General features: G+C 45.7%; 1 protein-coding gene across 1 annotated transcript; it reads left to right on the top strand.

Annotated features, from left to right (window-relative positions):
- Positions 1-10,977: 10,977 nt before the first annotated feature.
- On the top strand, positions 10,978-16,178 carry LOC146058218 (uncharacterized). Its single transcript, XM_083170361.1, has one exon. It carries the CDS (start codon positions 12,432-12,434, stop codon positions 13,230-13,232), a length of 801 nt encoding a protein of 266 aa, XP_083026487.1. The 5' UTR covers positions 10,978-12,431; the 3' UTR covers positions 13,233-16,178.
- The last annotated feature ends 5,865 nt before the right edge of the window (positions 16,179-22,043 follow it).

Genomic DNA, 22,043 nt, shown 5'->3' on the forward strand with positions numbered 1-22,043 from the left:
CCTTCCACATCCCTGACTTTGTGCAAGTCTACCTAGAAGAAATCCAATTAACCCTAAGGTTAGGAAAGCTGCGCTAATTTGTTACTGTCTCTTTAAGACACACACCATGGGGGTTATTCTAGTCCATTCTTTCTGACAAAATCCTTCTTAGATGGACAATACCATGTGCACTGCGGGTGAAGCAGATGTAACTTGTGCAGAGAGAATTAGATTTGGGTGGGGTTTTTCTTCAAAGTGAGATTTATATTAAAGTGTAAAATCATGCAGTCAGTATTTTCCCTGCACAGAAACAAAATAACTCACCCAAATCTAATTCTCTCTGCACATGTTAAATCTGCCCCCCTGCAGTGCACATGGTTTTGTCCATCTAAGAAGGATTTTATCAGAAAGAATGAACTAGAATAATGCCCCATGAGTTGAATTAACGTACAATGACAAGCTGGAGACTGTTTTAGAAGAATATCAAAAAAAGAACATTTATTTACATATATATATATATATATATCTCTTGAGTGGTAGGCGGCCGCCTATAAAACACAATATTTTATATATAATGAATTTTTTTAAAAACAAACATGATGATAAAACGCATATAATATAATAAAACCATGCACATTTGATAAGCCTTAAAATATATTATTACTGGGCTTTTTTCATTCGGAATAATACTAGAAATCTCCAATTTGCAACATCGATGTTTCCACAATTGTGTATATAGTGATAGTCAAATTACAAAGTGCCGGGTGGGGAATAATGACCCCGGGCCACGGCACTTCACAGTGGGGAGTCTCTCAAGATTGAGGGATTTTTGGGACAAAGGCAGTTCTTTATATGCTGGAGGTGAGTGTAGCGTGTTATGCGTATCTCACCTATAACTCCAGATAGAGATGTCCTTTCTCCCTTGGTGTTAGGACGGAGTGTCCCGCCGTATGCAGTGATGACAAGGAGTTTTTAGCCGGGGGGGGGGGGGAGTGCAGTCGAGTGTTTTGCACTTTGGCGTTAGGTCTGCTTACCACCTGGTATCAGCGTGTCTCTCACCCACGCTTGTCTGCTCTCTACTGCTGGCAGTCTCCGTCAGATGACTCTGGCTTGGCGGCTCAACACAGAAGTGAGTGGAGCTGATGAGTTGGTATCCACAGGATTTCTGCAAGTAGGGCAATATATATCAGATGTCCTGGTCTGTTGCAGGTATGGAATATCCAGTCGCTGGGAAATGCTTCTAACTAGTTTCGCCCTCCAAAAGGGCTTTTTATTTTCAATTTAACTTTATATATTATTTACTCATCAATACATTAGCGCCTGATTTAGGTCACCGAAATTCGCTGACCATTGTTTTGTTTTGATTACCTAGAACAGTGTTTTTCAACCACTGTGCCGTGGCACACTAGTGTGCCTTGAGCTGTTCTCAAGTGTGCCCCCAGATCTAGAGATGCCCAAACCAGTTTACAGCCACCACCAGTTCTACTGTTATTTACTGGTCTCTTCTTTTCATGTAAAGGGCCAATGTATTTTATTTTTGTTACCTGTGGGGACCAGTGTGATTGTTTTTTATATGGGGGCCAATAGGTTTGGTTTTTTTCCTCTGGGGGCCGATGTGTTTTGTCCTGTGGGGATCTCATGGTGTGCCTTGGCAATTTCAAAATCTTATTTAGTGTGCCGCAAGGTAAAAAGGTTGAAAATCACTGACCTAGAAGAAATTATGCTTTATTGAAGACCAAGGACGGTCACACCAAATATTGTTTTTGATTTAGATTTATCTTCTGTTCATTCACTTTGCTTTTCATTCATTGATAAAAAGAAACTATTAACACTTCTAATTTTGAATGATTTCTTGCTTTGTAGCATTTACACATCTGCCCAAAGTGTTTGCACAATAAATACACTGTTCTCCGCTCAGCAAGAGGACTTCATTCTTCCAGGTGCTCTGAGATGGTACTGGGCCTTATTTTGTACTTATCAGGTGCGCATGTTGCACTGTCCATTTTGTACATTTGTAAACCGGAATAATAAACCATTGTGGTCTGGGCTACCATTCAAAATTGTGGGATCTAGTATAAACTGAAGAAGACCGGGTTCTTTCCTCCAATGATCCGGTAGTTTCAGCGAACCATGTACAGATGGAGCCACCCTAATCTACGCTGCCTATGGTGCTTGTCCCGACATCACAGCGCACCTAGACGGATGGTGGCGCAATAAGCTGCACAGCATGGTGTTTGGTGTTACTGGCTGAGTGCAATACCAGCGATCATCCACCAGATTACGCTTTTTAAAATCACCGCTGCTCATGAGTCCCATGAGAGGGAAGCAGGCGTAAATGAAATGCTGATACAGCACTTCACTCGCTTTGGCCAGGTGAGGGCACTATAGGGAAAGCACGAGTTCTGTATAGTATGTTAGAGAGTTCATTACTACAGTATGCTGTGGGTTGTGCGTATTGAGATGCTTGGAAAGTTAGTTTTTATTCTTCACTCCATGGGAGACACAGCGCTGACGTTGGGTAGTAGGATTGGAGGAAGGACCTGGCACCAAATGGGTTCAACTTTTGCCTCCAGGCAGCTCAGGCTCCTCCTCCTCTCTACCCCGCCCAAAGCAGCCTGCTTTCAGTTCGGTCCCAGCAGGAGCCAAATGCACTTTTCTATAGTGGAGGGCTGCTCTAAGCAACCTGTTTTTAATATTTATTTGTATCTTAGTTTTTAACCTGCGTGACAGTTGTGGATCTCCACCGCATTACTGGTGCTGTGAGGAGTCCATCTTCTCTGGGGGATCTCTGTCAGCAGGGGGAGGTGGGCTCTCCCTGTTAGTCTCTCCCCTGGCCTTGTGGAGCCTTCCAGCACAGGCTTCCCACCCCCTGTCTCACACACAACCTTCTACGGCACTTCTGGAGAGTTGGGATTGCTGCCCCTGTCTGCCTCTCCTCTAATAAGGTCAGGTCACACTGTTTTGCTGATACCAGCCTCTGATGTGGTTATTTGAGCAATTTAGTTACAGATAAGGTAGATACACTGCGCTTCCTTTTGTTAGTCAGTTTGGAGCCTGGCGCTGCTTGGCATGAAGGGTGTCTCTGACCCTTTCCGTTCAATGGCAGTAGATAGATGGGCGTATGCACTGCCAGTGTGTGCTGAGCTTCTTAGTCTGCTTTTAGCCCTCTATGGTTCCTCTGGGCTCTGTTCCATTACCTCTTGCCACCTTTAGAATTCAGACAAGCATAGGGGTCAGAGTTTCTTAAAATCTCAAATGCAGATCACTGGACCCTCCAGGCTTGATGGCAAGCAGAAAACAAGGTTTTGATGGCAAGCAGTCCTGGTTGTTTTGGGGAATGGGCTCTAAGCCTTCAGCCAAGTTTTTCCTCACTGAGGAAGCAGATGCACTGGAGGACTCCACATTAGGAGGTCATCCTTGTTGGGTCTCAGCTGTATGGCGGGAGGCAGCATCGCAGATTTTCAGTTATTTAAGTGGTCTCAAGGAGATTACGCATTCAAGTTTCAAGGTTGATTCTTGGGTTAAAGCTACAACATGCTATATGCTGTGCCTTATTTATGTTGGCGATCATGAAGGCCGATCTTAGTCGGCAGGGTATCTAAGTTATGCCCCTTTCCCACTGCAGGCTTTACACGTGTAAATGCCGTTTTTTTAGCCTTTTTAAACGGCTAGAGCTGCAGTGGGAAAGCTCCAGGTTGCTTTACACGGGTAACAAATACCGGTTTTTGTTACCCGTGTAAAAAGCAGTGTTTTTAACGTGTAAGAGCCGTTTTTTCGGCAGTGGGAAAGGGGTAGCCCTTACACGTTAAAAAAAAAACGGCATGGGGTCCCCCCCCACTGCCGTAACCAGCACCAGGCTGAAGGAGCCGGGGCTGGTATTAAAAAAATCAGGAAACCCGACAAATAGGGGTTCCCTGATTTTTTACAACCAGCCCCAGGCTCCAGGTCCGGGGCTGGTTCCCAAAATACGGGGGACAAAATGACTAGGGGTCCCCCGTATTTTAAGAACCAGCCCCAGACCAAACAAGCCAGCAGGGTAATGTCACAGCCGGGGGACACTTATAATATAAGGTCCCGCGGCCAAAACATTCTCCCTACCGACCAGTCAGCCTGGCCAGGGGCCCTGGGGGAGTGGGGACCCCCCCAATAAAGGGGTCCCCCCCCTCCAGGACTTACCTGACCAGGCTGAAGCCTGGTGCTGTCCTCGATGCCCCTGGGCGGTGGGCATCGAGCTGATGGTATGGTGTAAAAAATAGAATAAAAACCATTGTCTTTTACTGGTGAACTATGAGTCCCAGCAAGCCTCCCCCGCAAGCTGGGACTTGGAGAACCACAAGTCCCAGCCTGCGGGGCATTAAAGGGCCCGCTGGGTCTTGTAGTGCCACAGTAAAAGAAAGAGTTAAATAAACACACTGACACACGTGAAAAATAAAAGTTTAATACATACATAACACATACATACTGATACTTACCTATCTTGAGCCCGTAGGTAGCCCTGGTCCTGATGTCCTGGTCCGTGTCGGCGTCTGTATCCATGTCGGCATCCCTGTCGGCGACGGCGTCGGCGGTCCGGAGTCCGAAGAAATCCATTTGGGAAGCTGTGGAAGGAAACCATACTCACCTGTCCCAGCGCGACGTAGTCCAGGTAAGGTCTTTGCAAAAAAAAAAAACCGACACCCGAAACCAGACCGGACTGACGGAGACGCACGTGTGTTTGTTTACATCGTGCGGCTCCGCCTCCCGAATGCCGCTATTGGCCGCCTTGCGGCCTAGCGGCTCCTGATTGGCCGCTAGGCGGCAAGGCGGCCAATAGCGGCATTCGGGGGCGGAGCCGCACGATGTAAACACACCGTGCGGCTCTCTGCCTGTTCGCTTGGTTCGGGTGTCGGTTTGTTTCTTTTGCAAAGACCTTACCTGGACTACGTCGCGCTGGGACAGGTGAGTATGGTTTCCTTCCACAGCTTCCCAAATGGATTTCTTCGGACTCCGGACCGCCGACGCCGTCGCCGACAGGGATGCCGACATGGATACAGACGCCGACACGGACCAGGACATCAGGACCAGGGCTACCTACGGGCTCAAGATAGGTAAGTATCAGTATGTATGTGTTATGTATGTATTAAACTTTTATTTTTCACGTGTGTCAGTGTGTTTATTTAACTCTTTCTTTTACTGTGGCACTACAAGACCCAGCGGGCCCTTTAATGCCCCGCAGGCTGGGACTTGTGGTTCTCCAAGTCCCAGCTTGCGGGGGAGGCTTGCTGGGACTCATAGTTCACCAGTAAAAGACAATGGTTTTTATTCTATTTTTTACACCATACCATCAGCTCGATGCCCACCGCCCAGGGGCATCGAGGACAGCACCAGGCTTCAGCCTGGTCAGGTAAGTCCTGGAGGGGGGGGACCCCTTTATTGGGGGGGTCCCCACTCCCCCAGGGCCCCTGGCCAGGCTGACTGGTCGGTAGGGAGAATGTTTTGGCCGCGGGACCTTATATTATAAGTGTCCCCCGGCTGTGACATTACCCTGCTGGCTTGTTTGGTCTGGGGCTGGTTCTTAAAATACGGGGGACCCCTAGTCATTTTGTCCCCCGTATTTTGGGAACCAGCCCCGGACCTGGAGCCTGGGGCTGGTTGTAAAAAATCAGGGAACCCCTATTTGTCGGGTTTCCTGATTTTTTATTACCAGCCCCGGCTCTTTCAGCCTGGTGCTGGTTACGGCAGTGGGGGGGACCCCACGCCGTTTTTTTTTTTTTTAATTCTCCCCCCCCCCCCCTATCTTTACACTGCTTAAACGGGTTTTTAAACGGGTAAGTGGGAATGTGACAAAAACAGCTTTTAAACGGTAATTTACCGTTTAAAAGCTGCAGTGGGAAAGAGTCTTATGGCTCTTACCCGTTTAAAGACCCGTTTAAAAAAAACGGGTCATTACCCGTGTAGGCAGTGGGAAAGCAGCATTAGAGTGCCTGGACCACATGCTGATTATGGTACAGTCCGCAGATGGGCTCCGTGAACTCCGGACTACTTTGATGGTGTGACAGTGGGTCTATCGAATGACACAGATCATTGATCATTCCCTCAGTCTGCACTGCACTTTCTGCTCTCCTGGGAGTTTTCTACCTAGATGGCAAATGCAAGGCTCCCCAGTCATGCTTACAGAATTTCCCATCCCACGTGCCAGAGTCTGTACATCTATGCAGGTCCGTCATAGAAACACCTGCTATTGGATCAAGCATGGGGCGATCCCTCGAAATCCTCTCCTCAAAGGGGAGTATACTGGGTTATGAAAAGGGTAATTGCCTTGACTCTTTATGCGCCATTGAGGGCGTGGTTCCTTGCAGGGGGTGATGCTAGACTAACAAACAAACTCTTATGCCTGACTCCCGTGTCCATTAAAGTTTTGTCTCTGAAGGATCGTCTTTTCATTTCATGAGAGTGGGGAGCTGTCCCGTTTCCTCTGATGTTTCAGAGACATTTAGGGCCTTATACTAGTTCATTCTTTCTGACAAAATCCTTCTTAGATGGACAAAACCATGTGCACTGCAGGTGGGGCAGATGTTACTTGTGCAGAGATAATTAGATTTGGGTGGGTTTTACTTCAAAGTGAGATCTATATTGCAGTGTAAAAATAAAGCAGTCAGTATTTTCCCTGCACAGAAACAAAATAACTCACCCAAATCTAACACTCTCTGCATATTTTACATCTGCCCCCCTGCAGTGCACATGGTTTTGTCCATCTAAGAAGGATTTTGTCAGAAAGAGTAAACTACAATAAGGCCCTTAGTCTCTATAAGACTGCCACTTAGCTATCGCCCAGTTGGAGTTGAGGGCGATCTTCTGGCCGGAGATTGGCATTCCAGCCTTATCTGACATCTTCCAAACAGGAGTCTTCAATTTGAAGGTGGATTTCCTGAGTGGTCAGTCCCTTTTATGTATTCCAGAGGGTATACCAATGCTAGTTTAGAGTATACCAGAAATGGTTGGGCATCTTGCCACAGTTACAGACTTTCCCTGTAGGGCCCTATCAGTCCGGGGGGACCTCCGGCTTGATGTACAGGTTCACAAAATGGGGGAAGTGGTTGTGGAGTCTGCTTATGACTGTATTAATACCCTATGGTGTGGTGGGTAGAGAGAGACGCTTAAAGTTTAATAGCTATCCTGACCAACTTGAATACATGGGCACAAAAGCAAAAATAAAAGAAGTTGAAAGGCGGATGCATTCCATTTAACGATTTGGTTCAGAGAAATCTGGTGGGGATCAATATCCCTATTATAAAAAGTAGGGGATCCTACCATCTTTATTGGTAATATCTAATAAGGAAACTCCCACTGTTTTGATGCGAAATAAAGAGATTCAAATCAAGACATATACATCACATTAAGGAGCACAGTACAGACTCCACAATCGCAGAGTAGAAGAGGAGCAGAAGCTTCTGTGGGATGTTGAACTTCCTCAGTTGCCTCTGCTGCACTTTTCCAACAATAGTATAGTATTGTTGGGCCCCCATTTAAGGTCTCGGGATATTGTGGTTCCTAGGAACTTGAAGGAGTCCACTAGCAACACCACACTGTTAGCAATTGTTAGCGGAGGAACACCAACAGCCTTCTTCCTTGAGTGGGTTGAGCTCAATATGGTTGCTGCTGCACCACCGGGCCAATCGGTCCACTTCTTGTCTGTATGCCGATTCATCCCCGTCCTTGATAAGGCGAATGACAGTAGTGTCATCTGCGAATTTGATTATCTTTACTGATTGCGCTTCTGAGGTGCAGTCATTGGTGTTCAGGGAGAAGACCAGGGGTGAGAGTACACAGCCCTGGGGGGCTCCTGTGCTGATGGACGGCATTTGGGAGGTGAATTCCCCTGCTTTCACAACTTGTTTTCTATCAGTCAGAAAGTCCACAATCCGAGAACACGTGGCTTCAGGGACTCCTAGATGGAGTAGTTTGGGGTGGAGGATGTTGGGGATGATTGTGTTGAAAGCCGAGCTGAAGTTGACAAACAGAACCCTTGCATAGGTCCCAGGCATATCCAGGTGCTGCAGAATGTAGTGCAGGCCCAGGTTGACTGCGTTCTCAATGCATCGATTTGATCGGTAGGTGAACTGGAGGGGGTCTAGCTAGTGGCCAGTCACAGCTTTCAGGTGGTTCAGTACCAGGCGCTCAAATGTTTTCATGATCACAGTCGTCAGAGCTATTGCCTAGTAGTCGTTCAGATTTGTAATAGTGGATTTCTTGAGGACCGGAACAATAGTGGAGCTTTTGAAGCAGGAGGGAACCTCGTGTAGCTCCAGTGATTTGTTGAAGATCCTGGTGAATATGGGGGAAAGTTGACCAGTGCATACTCTCAGGGCAGATGGTGACACCCCGTCAGGACCTGGTGCTTTCCTTGGTTTGGCCCTCTTGAACATCTCCACTTCTACTTGGGTGACCTGGAGTGACTGGAGTTGGCTGTCGACATTTGGGGCAGCACAGAGGGTATGGTTTGGTTCACAGTGGACTACTTTTTTAACCTGCAATAGAAGTTGTTCAGCTCATCAGCTAGGTCTTGGTACATGGCCGTGGGTTTGGGTGTTTTCTTGTAGCTGGTTATAGATTGCATTCCTTTCCACACAGACCCAGGGTCATAGTGGACAGGTCATTTGTCAGCTTGTCAGAGAATAACTTTTTTGCTAGCCTGATTTCTTTTGTGAGGGAGTTCCTGGCTCAGTTCTTTTGTGCTCTGTCACCACTGCTGTAGGCCTCTTTGGCTCGGCAGAATTGTCTGATCTCGGCGTTGAACCAAGGCTTGTTGTTTTTGAAGATGCGGTAGGTCTTGGTGGGTATACACATGTCCTCTCCTCACAGTAGCTTATGTGACAGTGTCAGTCAGGCCATTAAGGTCAGTTGCAGAGGCTTCATAGACCCTCCAGTCTGTGCAGTCGAGGCAGGACATCTTCCCCTCATTAGTCCATTTCTTAACTGTCTTGATGACAGGCTTAGCCGCTCTCCACTTTTGCATATAGGTAGGGAGTAGGTGGGAGAGAGGCAGTGGTCAGATAGTCCGAGTGCAGCATGGGGGATTGACCGGAAGGCAGATTTAAAGGTGGTGTAGCAGTGGTCAAGGGTACGCCCTTCTCTGGTGGGGCACATGACTTGTTGTTTGAACTTAGGTATCTCCTGGCTTAGGTTAGTTCTGTTGAAGTCACCCAGCACTATGAACAGAGTCCGGGTGTTTTTACTTCATGTCAGATATGCTGGCGGGCTTCCTTTGTGCAGGAAAGGATGGATGTGCACTCTCACTAGGCCAGAATAGAAGGGTTTGCAGTTGATACATAGCATCTCCAGGTGAGGATGTTAATGTTGTATACTTTAAGTAGGTCTCATGTGCAATTTGTATCAATTTATATTACTGGCTTGCTGCCCAGACATGAATAGAAACAAACGTAACAGTATAAATTGAATAATTCACAATTCTCCACACTTTGATCTTTGCAGTCTAATTTTAGTGGGACAGTGCCATCCTTTGGTGCTTCCTGGTATTGTCAGCTTCTTAATAATTTTCTTTGTTTAATGGTCCAGCATAGATGGGCATTCAGCAGGCTGTTCCTATTACAGCAATTTACACAGGGGTCTCCTGTGAGATATGTGAGTGAGACTGTCATGATTGGATGCCATCTTGTCATGACCGACCGCCATTTTTATGCCAGAAGGAGCGTAATTGTACCACGCCATTCTGCCCTAATTGTAAATGTAATGGAGAAAGTGACCTGCCTTTGCCCTGGATGGTTGGGAGGACTGGGGAGTGAAGCAGGAAGGCAGATGGGATCTCTTTCCTTTGAAGTCCATGCTCTGTTTACAATACTGTTTCTGATATGGTGTGCTATCTACTCATCCTGTATTTTTATGAAAAAATTGTGGGTAAAAAGGTTATTCCATCTGTTTGAAAACTCAACAGGAAAGCAGAGGTTATCTCCTTCCCCCCTGCATCTATAAAACTTGTACTGAAGTCCAGGATCTCTGGCAAATGTCTTCCCAGACCAGAGAGATGTCAGGAAAGCAATTCCCTTAGAACTCTAGAATGACACCTTATTTGAGATAAGAATTAAGAGGCCCCAGGGGGAGATTGAATGGCTAAATTGCTCATCTTCAAAAGGGAAGTCAATTAGCCAGCCCCTGGGTATATCCTAAGGAAACCCCTGGACAGGGAGATTCCTGAGGTGGGGGCTGTGATTGTGTGTGTTTTGCAAATCTTAAAAGTATGTGTCTCACAAGACATATTGTTCATTTTCTTGGGAATGGGATGGGTCCGATACCTGTCTCTGAAATGATCCAGTATCCGGAGAGATTTCCACTCCAAACCCAGCTTCATGCTGTGTGTCCTTGAAGGGGTTTGTTTCTTTATTCCCATTTTGTTTTTATTTCGAAACTGTTTTTTACGTTTGACTTACCTATTAATCATATATCTTGTAACTTATGTTTTCTGTAATATACTGTGAGCCTTGTAGTGTTTTCACTTAATTGAAAAGTCATAATTAGTTCTGGTATCTGCTGTTTTCCAGCCCAAGCCTCTGACGAATTCACCAGAGCGCTACCGTGTAAATCATAATTTGGTGTGTCGGCAAAATCAAAGCTGTCGCGGACTAAGTCCAAAAAGCTTACTTTGATTGGTGGCAAGCGGAATCGTGGTGAAATACGCACACGCTTGGGATACTCAGTAGAAGTGTCACGTGGCCGCGATTCTCAGATTGTCGTATCTGGGGAATCGCCGACTAGGGTCGTGACAGAGACCTTGTTTGATCTGTTCACATTACTGGTCAAAAACATAGGTATTCTACATCCTATTATTATAGTATAAATACAAGCACAATATATTCCCCTTTTATCAACACATACTCTGCCCCCTAGCTACATGTGTTTCGCATTTCCTCCTCAGGCTAACCTGAGGAAGAAATGCGAAACACGTGTAGCTAGAGGGCAGTGTATGTGTTGATAGATACTAGAATTGGGGGGGTGGGAGAGAAATAAAAATATAGACAGATATTGAGGTCACAGGATGGCACTCCTAGGCAAAGTATAATCAAAGTGCCTGGTCCATAAGTTAAGCAATACAGTAGACTTACCCCCACACAGCATGGAAGGAGTCAGAATCGGCACTCAAGTATGAAGAAATCCTTTTATTCCATAAAGGTAGAAACAGGTAGCAGTAGCAGCTGTTGGGACATCTACTGCTGCTACCTGTTTCTACCTTTATTTACTGAAATTGTGCATTTTCAATGTGTTTCTCTCACCCCCAGCCTAACTACAATCTGAGGTTTGACACAAGGTCATGCTCCTAGAAAATGTTTACAAAGGTGTGAACACAAAAATGGGGCATGACCTAGTGCCAGCTAGGCCACAACCCATTTAAAAAATGGGGCGTGGCCTTGTGAGAGCTAAGACACACCCATTTTCTGCATGGTATCTGATTTTAATCTTACCATAACATATTTTGGTCTCATTGCTTCTGGTTGTCCACCCCTGCACTAGCGCAAGGTGTCTCATGCCAAATCTTGCCTAACTCAACTGGCCATTCCTGGGTATTGCAAATGATACACCAAATGCAGTCCTTTTAGCAGATATTGTATGCGATCCCAGCCATGGATGCGAGATCTGACAAATCCTTGTGGCAGCCAGGCAATTGCCGGATCCGATTTGATACACGGGACATTGGATTGGATGTAAAACACATGCGATATGACACACGTTTAGACTTTGGGTTATAGGGGTATTAAAAGTAGAATGTCAATCTCTATTTGTTTAATATCTCCAATGTTTATTCCTAGTAATGTGCTGTAGCATTAAAAGAACCACAGGTGCAGTTAATTGTAGTTGTGATTCTGTGAGGAGACCTGAAAACATGCACTGTTGGGGGTCCTTAAGAAGCAAGTTTGGGAACCACTGGACTAAGGTGTTAATTAGAAGGCTTTATGTTCATACAGGTTACATAGGTGAGAGGTTATTAATTAAAGTACTAAGAAGTGTTTTGTTAGGAAAAACACAGTTATAAATGAAGTCTTATACTGTGCAACCCCCAAATCAGCTGGGCCACACCAAGTAGGGGGCCCCCGTGCCCCCAAACTCATCTCTAAAACTGACAAACTGTATAAATATGTAGGACTCCCGGTCAGTGCCTCTCAATGTGCAGTCTGTGGATACTGGAGACCAATAATAGTTAAAAACAGGCTAGGTGGTGGGGAGGGGGCCACTCCAAGCTGGAGGACCCCCGGCCTTTAAAAGCTATATGTACACAATATAGAGTTTGGCGATGCTGCAATAATAGCTTTGGTGTGCGACAAGTTCAAGCTGTGCCACTGTCAGCGGTCCTGTGGGCACTTTGACTATGGCAGGTGAGATGTTCTCTCCCCCGCTGGCACAGCATCGCCGACATCACTGTATTTCTATTTATATACATTTGATGCTTATAAGCTGATGTACATATGTATAGCTGCACAGAATGTCTCACACATGATGCTGCGACACATCCGCTGATGTACAGAGGGTTGATCTCAGTACTTTTGTCCCCTACAGGTCCGCACGCCTCCTCACACTATCCTGAGATGACGCATCAGTGCTCGGAGTGTCAGCAATGTTTCCCTAATCATTCAGCCCTCGTCACCCATCAGCAAACGCATAGCGCCAGTAATCTGTATAGGTGCTCGGTCTGCGGCTTTCGATTCATCTCCAAACTGGCTCTTACCGCCCACCAGCGATGTCACACCGAGGACAAACCTTTTCACTGCTCTTACTGTGGGAAATCCTTTCATCAGCGGTCAAGTCTAATATACCATCACAGAACACACACAGGGGAGCGGCCATTTTCATGCCTGGAGTGTGGGAGATGTTTTTACTGCAGCTCTGCCCTTACTACACATAAGCGGATTCACTCCGGGGAGAAGCCGTTTAGGTGCATGGAATGCGGCAAATGTTTTTCCAAGAAAGCCGACATGGAGAAACATTTGCGCACTCACACCGGACAGAAGCCATTTCCATGCCCGGTGTGCGGGAGATGTTTTGCAGACACGTCGGCCCTCAGCAGGCATCAGCGGCTACACTCTGGCGAGAAACCATTTAAGTGCTCAGAATGCGGCAGATGCTTTTCCCATAGACCCAGTCTTGTCACGCACCAGCGCACGCACACCGGGGAGAGGCCATTTCTGTGTTCCCAATGCGGCCGCTGCTTTTCTGATCACTCAAATCTAAGGCGGCATAAGAAAGCTCATGCCAACCCTGGTACATAAACTGCCTGTCGCATGCATAACGCGGCTTCTCTACAAACAGACTTCTTTTCCCACCAAACGTAGGCCTTGGAATTGTGCAAGAGGCTGTGTCCTATTCTGGATCCATTTAAAAATGCACACTTTGGATACAAGACACCACCTTTTTTTATTTGTTACTCAGAATGAAGGACCTCAGAACTGTCTGTCACGTGTCACTTTTATGTGTTTGTACAGTCAGTACTGCCATGGGGGGGGGGGGATATAGTAGATGATCCTAGCTGCAACGGATTGGTCGTGACAGATCACAGATGGGATAATCATCTCTGGTAGAGGCATACCATGAAGGAGTACCGGTAGAAAGTTCCCAAGGTCCCCCTCTATGAAGCGAAGGTTTAATATCACAATGGGCCATCTTGGATACTTGCTGTGTTCTGTCTCATTATTTGGTCATGTGCTGTCACCTTTACATCCTCCCCCCAACATTCCATTATAAAAACACCCTGGAGGAGTTTAGAGAATTATGCGCCAAAACAGATAAAATGAAGGTAAAAGATAATCTCACTAAGCAGGAAAGAGAGGCAATGAAGGCAATGTGTGATGATCCAAATCTTACTATAAAACAGGCAGATAAAGGAGGGGGGGTGGTCCTCATGGAAACGGAGGACTACCTCAAGGAGGCCTATAGACAATTGAATAATGAGGATTATTATATAAAACTGTCCGAAAGTCCAACGGCTAAATTCCAAGGGGAATTAAGGCACCTTTTGGATGAAGGTATTGCAGTGGGAGCGATATCCAGGGAAACCAGCACTTTTTTGTTTATTCCGCACCCGGTCACATCCACATATTATTTTCTGCCTAAAATCCATAAAACTCTAATCAATCCCCCCGGCAGACCCATTATTGCCGGGATAGGATCAATGACCAATAATTTATCTTTTTTTGTGGATAGCCACCTTCAGAAATATGTAGTAGAATTAAATTCACATATTAAAGACACAACACACTTTTTAAGTAAAATTAATGAAGTGGTGTGGAAAGAGGGTTATTATTTTATCACGTGTGATGTAGAGTCACTGTATTCAAATATTGATCATACATTAGGAATATCAGCAGTAGAATATTATTTATCTATGGATAAGGACATGTCACCCCAACTTCGCACATTTATTTTACAGGCTATTAAGTTTATATTAACACACAATTATTTTATTTTCGATTCACATTATTTTTTACAGTCACGGGGGACTGCCATGGGGACCAGGTTCGCCCCAAGTTTCGCCAACCTCTTTATGGGTCGCTTCGAGGAGCGGCACATCTGGGGGGGCGGACTGGGGGCGAGCCTGGTCCTTTATGGCAGGTATATAGATGATTTAATTTTTGTTTGGGATGGGGATTTGGATTCGGTCACTCAATTCACTAATAGTTTAAATTTGAATTAATTTGGTCTTAAATTCACTAGCACATTTCACAAGGAGAAGGTTAATTTCCTGGATATCGCTCTCACTGTAAAAGAAGGGGTCATCACTACGGAAACGTATGTGAAGAGTGTTGACCAGAACCGCTACCTGAATTATAAAAGTAATCATTATGATAAATGGAAAAATAATATCCCCAAAAGTCAATTTATGAGAATTAAAAGGAATTGCTCGTCACACATTGCCTTTAAAGCCCAGAGTAAAAATCTGTATGATGCATTTGCTGAACAGGGCTATCCGGATAGACTACTAAAAGAATCTTTTGAAGTAGTAGAAAAGATAGAGAGAGAGGGGATCTACTAAAATCTAACCCACAAAAACAACAAAAAAGTGAAAGAGGAGGAGGTCCGTTTTTTGTTACACAGTTTAATACACAAGCTAACAAAATAAAAAAGATTGTAAAGAAAAATATGTACCTGCTTGAACTTGATGAATATATTAGACCGGAAATTAATATTAATAACACAGTGGTTTTCAGACAATCCAAAAATCTAAAAACAAAACTGGCCCCCAGCATGTATAAAGATAAAAATAGAAATAATAGCCTAAAGCCAACATGGCTACCAGAAAAACCAGCGGGATACCACGTATGTGGCAATGAAAAGTGCCTTTCATGTAAAAATTTAGATAGAAAATATGTTAATTTCAAATCACAAATAACAAAAGATATCTTCCCTATAAAAAATTTCATGAATTGTAGAACTGAATATATCATATACATATTGACCTGCGGATGCGGGCTTCAATACGTGGGTAGAACAATAAGAAACCTCCATGTTAGGTATATGGAACACAGAAGACATCATGGGGATGTCAAGAACCAACAGTCTCTACAAACATATGACTTTCTGTCAAAAAGGTGAAACAAAAAAATATCACAATGATAGGAATTGAACAAGTTAAACATACGGTTAGAGGGGTAGACAGATATACCCAGTTGTGCAGAAAGGAAGCCTACTGGATTTTCTGTTTGAGAACATTGACCCCACATTGTTTGAACGATACGATTGAGATGAATGGCATTTAGGATAATGGAATAATAATTGTTTTAGTGGGTAAATTTCCGGTTTAATAAGGTTCGATAGGTTTAGTGGGTTAGATCTTATCTGGTGTGTGTGTGTTTCTGTCCGAGCGGGAGAGTGGAAAACAGGGATAGTATCCTAGCTGTTTTTCCCTCCCCAGAAGATAGGTGGATCCTTCCTCCTATAGATGTTCTCTTGATAGTATGTACCTCCCTTCCATTTCCCATTCTCTCTCTCCTTCCCTTCCTCCCCCCCCCTTTCCCCCCCCCCCACCCAAACTCCTTTCCCTTTGGTTAATATGTAATCCTATAGATTGTAAGCTTGCAGCAGGGCCCTCCTACCTCCAAGTCTGTATGTTGTTACCCAGTTTGTTTTATCACTGTCTACTATTGTAAAGCGCAATGGAATCTGCTGCGCTATATAAGAACCTGTAAATAAATAAATAAATAAATAATCTGAGATATTGATTTGCATCTAGTCTCGAATTTATAAATAACCTGATAGGATATAATCTGGCGTGTAAAGTGATCTTCATATTTACTAATGAACGGGGTCCCATAGAAGCATCTGAAAGAACGTATAAATATTTCAAAAATGTAAAATAAAGAAATATAAAGTTTTTATATAAAAAATAATATATAATAGAGAAGTTTTTGAGATAACATGCATGAATTAGTATATTGAGATAATATACATGAATTATTATATTATTATCATTTTTATCATTTTTATTATTATACTCATATGTATTTTTGTCATTAATATTAATATTTTTTATTTTTATATTTATGTGTAGATTTATTTTTATTTTTGTTTTTATTTTATTTTAAATAAAAAAAATGTCATTTTTTGAATACCATAAATGAATTAGATGTGTATTATTAGTTCACATGTACGCCTCAGTATAAATTTAAATGCAAATAAAATCCAGATGAAAGTGTTATAATGTACATGTGAACTTTATAGGGTTAATTTGACTAATTTAATATGTAGAATCATGTTATGTGGTACTGTTTAGACACGGAGCTGGCATATGGGTATGGGACAATGAGCAAGCAAATATTTGGGCTGAGCGGCTTATAATGAGGCATAAGAGGCTTAATAAATGTATGAATAATAAAAACTGCATGTTATTGACTCTCATTAGTAGGATGGACTTTATGTGAAGAACCCACCAGAAAAATGGCCGCCGTTGTATTACTAACCCAAAAAATGGCTGCTGGGTTGTGATATGCGGACTGAAATAAAGATGGCCGCGATTGTGTTTATAAAACAAATAAAAGGAGATATGGCTGCCACAGTGTGAATACGAATGCGAGGCTTGACCCGCAGAAGGCGGAAATCATGAGCACAATAACGCAGGGCTGACATATAAAGTTAAAACAAAGATGGCCACCGTGAATGAGAGTGAGGCTTGATATATAAAGCTAAATAAAGATGGCCACCACAAATGAAAAAGAGGCTTGATCCGCAGATAGCGGAAGTGTAAAGCAAAATAGCTGCCGCAACATAAGAACCTGAAAAGGAGGCTTGACCCGCAAAATACGGAAGTCGCGGAAGCCCGCGAAAGATGACACTATAAAAATCGGCGAGGAGAGGGACAGGGCATCCAGCTGAGGAAGCCGCCGAATATATTGAAGGCGGAGAAACGCGTTCTGGAGCCCGCTTGAGCCCTATTTTGTACTAGCCACCACAAATACCTTTGGATTACAAATATCCCACTGGGGATCTGGGACACTCATCGTTCATGGGACCAGCGCCTGGAGCTTGAGATTTACTCCTCCAAAATAACGGAGTGGACACCCACTGCGGAGATCCAACAACAATCTATGGCTCAGATATAGGACCTGGTTTCCTTACTTCCACCCAGTATATTGAAAAGGACGTTCCATGTGGACTGGTAAATATTTGCTTAAAAGCCCATTGTCTCATTAAGTAATTACATGCAGTTGTGAGCCTCATAGCCAGCCCGTGTCTAAATAAGTTTATATGTTATATGTTGTATGTCTAGTATGTCTTATTTGAGTGTTATGATACCTTTGTGAAAATGCGCATTATTCATTTTTAAATGTATACCATGGTTTTCTTCTTTTTTATTAAACAAAAATATATGTAAAAAGCAATTTCTTATCGAAGATTTATTGTGACAACTTTTTTTGAGTGTGACAGCGCCATCTAGTGGGGAATCAGTCTCCACACACCTTGTCTTCCCAATGCGGCCGCTGCTTTTCTGATCACTCAAATCTAAGGCGGCATAAGAAAGCTCATGCCAACCCTGGTACATAAACTGCCTGTCGCATGCATAACGCGGCTTCTCTACAAACAGACTTCTTTTCCCACCAAACGTAGGCCTTGGAATTGTGCAAGAGGCTGTGTCCTATTCTGGATCCATTTAAAAATGCACACTTTGGATACAAGACACCACCTTTTTTTATTTGATAGTCAGAATGAAGGACCTCAGAACTGTCTGTCACGTGTCACTTTTATGTGTTTGTACAGTCAGTACTGCCATGGGGGGGGGGGGGGGGGGATATAGTAGATGATCCTAGCTGCAACGGATTGGTCGTGACAGATCACAGATGGGATAATCATCTCTGGTAGAGGCATACCATGAAGGAGTACCGGTAGAAAGTTCCCAAGGTCCCCCTCTATGGAAGGGAGGTTTAATATCACAATGGGCCATCTTGGATACTTGCTGTGTTCTGTCTCATTATTTGGTCATGTGCTGTCACCTTTACATCCTCCCCCCAACATTCCAGCAATGACAGTGGGTGTGAGTCTCCATATGTCTGCAACAACCAATGTCATGTGGACTGATCTCATGGACTCTGTGTCTGGGGGTCATGTAGGCAGATATTATGGACATGTGAGGATCTCTGGGAAGGCTATATAAGTGGGTCTGGTGGACATGTGAGGATGTTATGGGAATGCCATGTAGGTCGGTCTGACAGACATGTGAGTGGTGGGTGGGATGTGGGCAGGTCTGGCAGACATATGAGGATGTCTGGGAAGGCCATGTAAGTGGGTCTAGTGGACATGTGAGGATCTCTGGGAAGGCCATGTAGGTGGGTCTGGTGGACATGTGAGGATGTTATGGGAATGCCATGTAGGTCGGTCTGACAGACATGTGAGTGGTGGGGGGATGTGAGCAGGTCTGGCAGACATATGAGGATAGCCTGTGTGAATTATACAGAATAGACAATGTGCGCAAATAGCAGACAGAATAGTCCACAACTTCAGAAAGAAAAGGCTCTCCTTAGAAACCTCCACCAGAACAACCAAACAAACACAATTGGAGTTCCAGACTTATCCGGCGCTTTGTAGCGTATCGCTTTCCCTGAAACTCTTTCAGCACATACTCCACATGTGGGGAATATAAACAGAATCTAATCTGCTGCGCAGTCTAATGCCGGGCAGCGTCTGAGCGTATGCTCAGACGCTGCCCGGCTTCTCCCTTACCCGGCAGTATGGCTCTGCGCAGCGTGACGAGGCCAGAGGTCACGCTGCACAGGCCAAGTAGCAGCTGCACACAGACGCGTCCAACATGACACGCCCGCCCGCCTGACCGGCTCCTGTATCCTGCCTGCACGGCTCCTGCTGCTCACCCGCTCGCCTCCCGGCTGCTCACCCGCCCGCCTCCCGGCATCAATCAGCCGCCCACCCTCCCGGCCGCACCGCACATGTAAGTAAATATGCGGGGCGGCCGGGGCAGGTTTTTTAATCAGGGAAGCCAATCCCGGGATCCCGGGAATCCCGGGATCGGGCATTTTTCAATCCCGAATTCCGGGATTGAAAAAATGCTCCTGGATTGGCAACCCTAGTAGGTGGCTCTAGTGGATATGTAAAGATGTCTATGGGGCATATGGGTGGGTTTGCCCACACCATTTGCCGACAGCAGTAGCGCTGCTGATACATATGCCCACACCATTTGCCGACAGCAGTAGCGCTGCCTGTACAAATGCCCACACCAGTTACTGACTGTAGTAGTGCTGCCTGTACATATGCCCACACCAGTTACTGACTGTAGTAGCACTGCCTATACATATGCCCACACCAGTTACCAACACTAGTTTATCTTGCATTCTGTCTGTCTTCTATTTTTAATTGTCAATCTTAGAATAGAATAGAATCAACTTTATTGACCATGTGTGCTTGCGCACACTAGGATTTTTTTGCGGATTACAGTGCAGCATCAAGCAGGAATACATTACATTACATTGAGACATTACATGCGGGGAACACATACCCGCCGAGCAGAACAGCGCCTAGGCAGTCATCAGTGGCACCACTGGTCGTTGCAGCAGCCAGGTAGGTAACTGTATGAGCAGGGACAGTACAGTTATCACACAGGGAACACATGCCTGCCGAGCTGCACAGCACCTAGGCAGCCATCAGCGGCGCCACTGGTCACTGCAGCAGCCAGGTAGGTAACAGTATGAGCAAACACATTACAGTTATAGCACAGACAGTACAGTTATCAAACAGGTTACATACAGTATGGCTGAGTGCACAGATCCTAGGCAGCCATTCGCGGTGCCATTTGCTATGGTGGGAGGGGGGTGAGGGGAGAGAGACACTAAGGCCTGGGGAGAGTCAGTCAGTAAATCCTGGGGCTGGAGTTGGGCCCTCCCTGGGCTGAGTTCCACGCCGCTGCCCCTGATAGTCTTATCATACCTCCTCCCTGGGGGGGCACTCTGCTGGTGCTGGGGGTCAGCGGCTGGGGCCGTGGGCCTGATCACTTCCAATGAGTCCAGGGGCCTTTGTTGGGGGCCTCGGCTGAGTAGTAGGCCAGAGTGTGAGACAGGGGAGCAGTGGCCTCCTCTCCTACCGGCATGCAAGGGGGTGGGCCAGGGATCCTCCTCACCTCACCGATGGTTGCCGGGATCCTGGGCATGAACCTGGATGCGTTCAGATATTGGCATGGGGCCTATGCTAGGCCGGACTGCCGCTGCCCGGGGGGGATCCCGGCCTTCTCTTCTCCCTTTGCCGCTGACAACTCTCCGGCCGCTGCTGCTCCGTCCCTGATGGGCTCACTCTCATAGCTGCCAGCGGGACCTCCAGGCTTACCCGCAGCCGATGCTTCTCAATGCCGTGCCCGATGGTGATTCCGCATCTGGGGGGCAGCGGCTGTGGCGCTGCTCGTCTCCAACCGGAGGGCGCCTCACCCGGCGTCAGGGACTCTTTGTATCCCCCTGCATCTTCCCCCGACCTCCCGCCGTCCACGCCATCCTGAGCTCCCCTTCTCCGGAGGCCGGGGGATGGGAGCTCCCAGGATGGAGGACGGAGCTCTCCTGCATGCCACCTCCCCGGCCCCCACCGGAAGTCTCATCTTTATAGAGACTGTTATTTTGAGGGAGAAATCTGAGTGTGATTTTGGTTGTGCCTGTATCTGTATAATGTATTGTTACTAGGTGTGAACAGAAACTAGGAGGAGGAGCTTAATCTAGGTGTGAAGAGAGATTAGGGGGAGGAGCTGAGTGTAACAGCTGCCTGACATACTATATAACTATCTTCACAGGAAGAGGAGCAGCAGAACACAAGGACATGCACTGCAACTAGAGGGAGGAAGATTCAGGGGAAATTTGAGGAAGAATTACTTCACAGAAAGAGTAGTAGCTAAGTGGAATAGCCTCCCATCAGAGGTGGAAGAGGCAAATACAGTAGTACAATTTGATGCTTGGGATAGGCATATTGATATCCTTACAAAAAAATAAGGATCAAATATGGTTTGAGGTAACATGTTTAAAAAGGGGCAGACTAGATGGGCCAAGTGGTTCTTATCTGCCGTCAAATTCTATGTTTCTAGTAGCGCTGCCTATACATATGCCCACACCAGTTGCCTACAGTAGTAGCACTGCCTATACATATGCCCACACCAGTTGCCAATAGTATTAGCGCTGCTGATACATATGCCCACACTAGTTACCGACAGCAGTAGCGCTGCCTGTACATATGCCCACACCAGTTATTGACTGCAGTAACGCTGCCTATACATATGCCCACACCAGTTGCCGACACTAGTAGCGCTGCCTGTACATATGCCCACACTTGTTGCTGACCGTAGTAGCGCTGCCTATACATATTCCCACAGCAGTTGCCTTCAGTAGTAGCGCTGCCTATACATATGCCCACACTAGTTGCTGACAGTAGTAGCGCTGCCTATATTTATGCCCACACCAGTTGCCAGCAGTAATATGCCCACAAGTTTACTCACCTAGTTCAGGCTGGCAGCACTGCCAGCTAATCCTCTCCTGTTTCCTTTTTTCATCAGACATGCGCTCCCTGTAGCTCCACCCCCTTCTGTCCTTGGTGCCACAACCCTTTTCAGTCCC

This window comes from Crinia signifera, chromosome 2 (assembly GCF_055691185.1).
Source record: "Crinia signifera chromosome 2, ASM5569118v1, whole genome shotgun sequence".
NCBI classification, from domain to species: domain Eukaryota; kingdom Metazoa; phylum Chordata; class Amphibia; order Anura; family Myobatrachidae; genus Crinia; species Crinia signifera.

Excerpts from the sequence above, each read along its gene's own strand:
- LOC146058218 (XM_083170361.1), top strand. The coding sequence starts at position 12,432 with ATGTATAGCTGCACAGAATGTCTCACACATGATGCTGCGACACATCCG.